At 38.5% G+C, this 6,791-nt stretch overlaps 1 protein-coding gene across 5 annotated transcripts in view; it reads right to left on the bottom strand.

The window, feature by feature from the left end:
• Positions 1-342: 342 nt before the first annotated feature.
• LOC110448734 (neuronal calcium sensor 2-like) overlaps positions 343-6,791 on the bottom strand; it is a 126,984-nt gene continuing 120,535 nt past the window's right edge. For all 5 annotated transcript variants that reach the window (XM_021495131.1, XM_021495150.1, XM_021495160.1 and 2 more), the window contains 2 exons: positions 3,403-3,675; positions 343-1,420 (listed from right to left, as the gene is read on the bottom strand). In XM_021495131.1, coding sequence (XP_021350806.1) covers positions 1,226-1,420; positions 3,403-3,675 — 468 coding nt within the window. In that variant the 3' untranslated portion in view covers positions 343-1,225. The remainder of the gene's footprint in view (positions 1,421-3,402; positions 3,676-6,791) is intronic.

Below are 6,791 nucleotides of genomic sequence, written 5' to 3'. Positions count from 1 at the left end.
TGTTGTGTACGACAAACGCCAAAAGTGGTTGTGCGACAAATAACGCCACCTCCGTGTTGTGTACGACAAACGCCACGAGTGGTGGCGCGACAAATAACGCCACCCCCGTGTGGTGTACATGTATAGGCAATGTTCAAGGGTATAAACTTACAGCTATACTAAATATATATATACACTAATGGTTTGTGCAAAGAACATTTAAAAAGGTACACATGATGCATAATAAAAAATTACATTTAAAACAATCGTAAACAAGAAATGGTTCTTTGATGACTGAAGATGATAACCAAATTTACCACCTGTTAATTAATTTATAAAATCTCTTGATCTGATAAAAAAAAATCTGTCATTTCAGGGTTTTCTTTATTTTAGATGGATACCAGCATTAATGGTGAGCAATTAAACTGAATACCAGCATTAATGGTGAGCAATTAAACTGAGTCAAGACAGGACAGATGTCTGATGGTGCCTCACTCCTGTGCGAGTCGGACTAAATGAAGGAAAATATCTGGACCGGGTACAATGTGTACACTTCACAAAGTGATACATCACACTTTTAAATCTTAATTACAAACTGATTAACTCATTCACCCCAGAAATTTCATAATTAACTATTCCAACCATTGAATTGGAAGAGTTCAAATGTGTCTTCAGGGGTGAATGAGTTAACCTCACTCCACAAACACCACCTGCTGGACAAACTCTCCTCTTTGACAAAACTAATGATCAACACTTTATAACCATTCCGTAATTTTTCATCATGCGTTACCTTCTTCCTGTTACCAATATATGATACATACATCTTGATGCCATGAGCTAAAATTCTATTATATAATATCACATTTCATAAGAATTTCATATCTCCATTTAAAAAAAAAATTGTTTTTAACAAATTTTCTAGTTTTATGACTATATAATTAAAAGCAGAATCTTAAAGATATCAGGAAATCAATTGTTTTTAAAAGTTTGACTTGACACTTATAAATTCATAACTTCAAATATCAATTATGAAATGAATGCACACATATGAATAAAATTGTATGTGTACAAAAAATCCACTTTTTTGTATGTAACAAGCCACTTCGGTTAAAGAGGATAATTCTTCATACAAAAACAAAACAAAATGTTTAAAAAAAATGAAAATGCTGAAACAGTTGAGATATATTATATGGAGATTTATAAAACTGTACATGGTAATGTAATCCAACACGGAGTTAACTTGTAACTATTGGTTTCCGGCTGCATCTGCTGTCAGCATTTGATATAAAAATTGATCTTTCATACATCCTTCGATGAATTCCTTCTTGCTTAATACACCGTCACTGTTTTCGTCCATTTTATCGAATATCTTTTCTGTGCGGTCCTCTGGGGTGTCTGTCTCCTGTCCACACAAGGCGTTCCCCAGCATGTTGTAGATAGCCTGCGGATGTTAACATAAATAGGCGTCAGTATTATAATTCGCACATATTAGGGGAATTTATTGTCTACAGTATTTTGATTTTGGTTCTTTGCTGACAATGGTTATTTACCTCTGTCAGATGTTGAAGAAGCATTTCAAATAAGATAACGGTACAGTGAAGAAATATTAACCCCAGTTACCTCCCTTGAACCATATTTGTATCAACATGATGAAAACTTTGTACAGTAGCCACCAAGTTTTAAATAACAGAGAGGGGTTAACCCTTTCACCACTGTAGACCATAATGAACTCATCCAGATCAATGCATGAGAGTCTACTAAAGATGCATTGGAGTGAAAGGGTTAACTTAGAGATAGTGGATTCTAAACAATAAGGAACCTAAAATACCCACTTTTTTCTTTGTTTCTTCTGTTACCATGGCAACAGTTCTGAAAACTTTGCAATAATATTGATGCTAATGATGAGATGCAAATATGTTTCCTGTATATAATTATAGGGTGTTTAAAGCATTTAACTCGTTCACCCCTGAAGACATATTTGAATTCTTCCAGTTCAAAGGTTGGAATAGTTCATTATGAAATATCGGGGGCAAATGAGTTAAAATACATGCAAGATATAGTTTGTTGAGGGTTCAATATCAGAGGAATCACAATGAGTGCTATCTAACAGCTGAATAATTCTTCAAAGGTGTGACATATTTTAAAATGTTTTATGTGTTTCTTCATCACACGACTGCTACAGACATTGAATTATGTGACTGCTACAGACATTGAATTATGTGAACACTGATTAAATGCTGCTGCACTTTAAATACCTAACACAGTCTGTTTTCATGTCAATATAGTATCCAACACGTGTACAATATCACCTTTAAAAAAATTATAAGGCAAAAGCAAGATTTGTTGGTTTCTTGCTATATGTTTTATTATACACCCAAAAAGCCTGTGTAGTGTTTTGCAAACTGCTAACAAGTTTATACAAAATGCATACAGTTTTTGGGCATGCATGACATCAGTATACAAAGCTGAAATCCTAAAACCATCTTGTGAATTCTAAACCCTTTCACCCCTATGTAACTTTAGTAGACTCTACCATGCATTGATCTGGAGGAGTCCATCATCGTCTACAGTGGTGAAAGGGTTAAGTATAAAAAACTATATGCTATAAGGGGTTTACAATACACAGTGGATGATTGTGACAGGTGAACTGTTTTTGTCACTACAATGTCCAAATGTCTATTGTTACGAATTTGTTCACCTTTCAGCAGCTAGATTAATACTGACAATTCTCTGTCATATTTCCCCAGTAAAAAACCCCACTGAACCTCTATTGGGATCCAGTAGTTAAGGATCTCTGACCCACTGAACCTCTTTTGGGATCCAGTAGGTTAAGGACCCTTGACCCACTGAACCTCTTTTGGGATCCAGTAGGTTAAATATCCTTGACCCACTGAACCTCTATTGGGATCCAGTAGATTAAGGATCCCTGACTCACTGAACCTCTATTGGGATATAGTAGGTTTTGGATCCCTGACTCACTGAACCTCTATTGGGATTTAGTAGGTTAAGGATCCCTGACCCACTGAACCTCTATTGGGATCTAGTAGGTTAAGGATCCCTAACCCACTGAACCTCTATTGGGATCCAGTAGGTTAAGGATCCCTGACCTACTGAACCTCTATTGGGATCCAGTAGATTAAGGATCCCTGACCCACTGTGGGTGTGTGTTCCTGNCCCCCCCCCCCCCCCCCTGGATCCGCCTATGTGCAGCCAGCAAAATCAGTTTACAATGCATCGTTACAGCTTTTGGCAGTGGTGCGTGGATCCTTCATTTCAACCATCATATTATTAAAACTTTGAGGGTAACAAGAATCCGTTCAAAAACTTTAAACTTTAAAATATTTTTTATAGAAAATTCAACCTTACAGCTGTATCAATCAACAGTCACATTCCTGTTTCTTTCTTTTTCCACAAAATACTTACCGCAATAATTTCTACCATTTCTTTCTTTTCAATAGATCCATTGCCATCTATATCGTACATATTAAAGGCCCAGTTTAATTTATCCTCTGGGTTTCCGCCAGATGTAATGTTAATCGCCAGTAGAAATTCCTTGAAATCTATCTTGCCACTGTTGTCTTTGTCAAACGATCGGAACACATGTTCACAAAACGTGTCCGGAGTGCCGGTGGGAAAGAATGTTGAGTACACATCCAAGAATTTACTCTTACATAATAATCCGTCCGGACAGTCTTTCTGTAACATACAACAGGTGATGAATAAGACAAATGATCATGACATATATATACGTTGTACATACTATTACAGTAGCACACCCAGTCTGGGATTCAAACCCAGCTAGGGCCTCAACATTCTTGACACATGCTCTACAGTTAACCCTTTCACCCCTAGGTAACTTTAATAGACTTTACCATACAATGATCTGGAGGAGTCCATTATGGTCTACAGTGGTGAAAGGGTTACGCTGCATGCTGGTTGCCAGCGATCAGTCTATATTGTTCTTCATGCTACATCACAGTTCTGACATTCTAGTCTAAAAGACAAAGTATGGGTTCAGCTGGGTAGAGGGTCCATAGAGAGTTCAGACGCCTTGGAATGAGTGGGTTACGAAGTCTGCCTCGAGTTCAGACATCCAGGGTTCAGAACATACAAGTTTCTGTGTAGATTTTAAAGGTTCAGGGTTTAGTGGGTTAGAGCATCCGTCTAGAGGTCAGAAGGTAAGCATGTCCACCTACTGTTTGGAGGTACTGGATGAACATCCTGGTAACTAGATACAATTTCATCTGTAACATCAGCGCTTACAATCTTTTGTGGTGTGATCCATGTTTTAAAATTTATTTTCACCAAAATCGTTTCAGGCATTTTTCAATTGACTGATTTCCATATGTTTAGATTTTCATTTAGATGTTCACTCCCTGTAGCAAAAGAAGACTCCTCACTGGCTAATTCAGATGACATGTGAAATCACCATGGCAACACTATACCCACTTTTTATTTAATTCTCTCCTTTTAAGATCCCCAGGAGAACTGTAGGTGTACAAAAGTTCTTCTGTTTGATTCCATTAACCCAGATACAGGATGTCAGCTGTCGAGTTTCAAATGACAACTCGGTTAGGGCTTGGAGACCGTAACCATGGTAACATCTAATCTCGCAATAATATTCAAGTTGCCATTTGTAGAAATTTGCCAATAACTAAAGAAAAGGTTTGTAGCTAGGTAAGGTCATAGTGCAAATACAAGTCTGGAGCTTCGGGCTTTAAAGTGGTGAAACAAAGGTAATCATGTTCATTATTTCTACTTTAAAATCGTTTGTGGAAATGTTACAGTGCATTCACTCAAAGGCAAATGATTCCCTCAACTCCATAGCATCCCACACAAGAACACAGGCCTCCCCATCTCATAACCACTAAATATAGGGCTCTCCCAAGTCCTTACCACCCCTAAAAATCCATAAAGGACTCCCCCAAACTCCTTATCAACCCAAAATAGTAACATACAACTCCCTAAACTCCCACACAAGATCTTAAGACTACCCCAACTACTTATCACCCCCATAACGGAACTAACATCCCTCCCAACTCCTTATCACCCCTATAACTGAACTTATGACTCCCCCAACTCCTAATAACCCTCACAATAGAACATAGGATGTCCCTAATTCCTAATCACCCTCACGGAAGATCATAGGATGTCCCTAATTCCTAATCACCCTCACGGAAGATCATAGGATGTCCCTAATTCCTTATCACCCTCACAGTAGAACATAGGATGTCCCCAACTCCTTATCACCCTCACACAAGAATATATGATGTCCCCAACCCCTTATCACCCTCACAGTAGAACAAAGGATGTCCCCAACTCCTTATCACCCTCACAGTAGATCAAAGGATGTCCCCAACTTCTTGTCACCCACACAGAAAAACATAGGATGTCCCCAACTCCTTATCACCCTCACACAAGAACATAGGATTTCCTCAACTTCTAATCACACTCACACAGGAACATAGGATGTCCCAAACTCCTTATCACTCTCACACAGGAACATAGGCTGTCCCCAACTCTTAATCACCTTCACACAGGAACATAGGATGTCCCCAACTCCTTATCACTCTCACACAGGAACATAGGCTGTCCCCAACTCTTAATCACCTTCACACAAGAACATAGGATGTCCCAACTCCTTATCACCCTCACAGAAGATCATAGGATTTCCCTAACTCCTTATCAATCTCACACAGGAACATAGGATGTCCCCAACCCCTCATCACTCTCACAGTAGAACATAGGATGTCTCCAACTCCTTATCGCTCTCACACAGGAACATAGGATGTCCCCAACTCTTAATCACCTTCACACAGGAACATAGGATGTCCCCAACTCTTAATCACCTTCACACAGGAACATAGGATGTCTCCAACTTCTTATCGCTCTCACACAGGAAAATATGATGTGCCCAACTCCTTATTGCTCTCACAGTAGAACATAGGATTTCCCCAACTCCTTATCACTCTCACACAGGAACATAGGATGTCCCCAACTCCTATCACCCTCACATAAGAACATAGGATGTCCCCAACTCCTTATCACCCTCACATAAGAACATAGGATGTCCCCAACTCTTAATCACCCTCACACAAGAACATAGGATGTCCCCAACTCCTTATCACTCTCACAGTAGAACAAAGGATGTCCCCAACTCCTTATCACTCTCACAGTAGATCAAAGGATGTCCCCAACCCCTTATCACTCTCACAGAAGAACATAGGATGTATATCAACCGCATAACCAAACTCCTTCTCCAGGCCTATTTTCATAAGAGTTAGATTGAAGCATTTTAAATTAACAACACATGACGTTATATTAATTGTGGTTAAGGTGATCTCAGAAATTCCATCTACATCTACATAAGCAAACCACACAGGTTCAGATGGTACAGTGAAGTGAAGCAAACAAATTTTAAAATAAACACAATTTTAGTTTCCATAAACACTATTAAAGTCCCATTACATTAACCATAACAAAGGTATATTCCAGGTTAATACATGATAACATTCCTGAAAGGTATCTTATTGTGTCCTTGATTTATATACTGTATGTTAGGGACTTTTATGAATGAATTGAAATGAAATTGGATAGACCAGCAGATCGACGATAACCTGTTCATTGTAAGTTTGAAATCATTATAATGGGCCGTCTATTTGCTTAGTACAGATTGAAACTAACTTAAACGCAAAAACTTTATGTTGATGGAGATGCCGACAAAGTCAATGGACCAAGAAAAGTAGGCCACATCCAGCACTTGATGCGTGGGTTGAGATGTACTACCTAAGATGCATCTATGGTCCAAGTTT

The sequence above is a fragment of the Mizuhopecten yessoensis genome, unplaced genomic scaffold, assembly GCF_002113885.1.
Source record: "Mizuhopecten yessoensis strain PY_sf001 unplaced genomic scaffold, ASM211388v2 scaffold431, whole genome shotgun sequence".
Taxonomy (NCBI): Eukaryota; Metazoa; Mollusca; class Bivalvia; order Pectinida; family Pectinidae; genus Mizuhopecten; species Mizuhopecten yessoensis.
The sequence above is the reverse complement of the archived record's forward strand: the minus strand, read 5'-3'. Positions and strand labels throughout refer to the sequence as shown.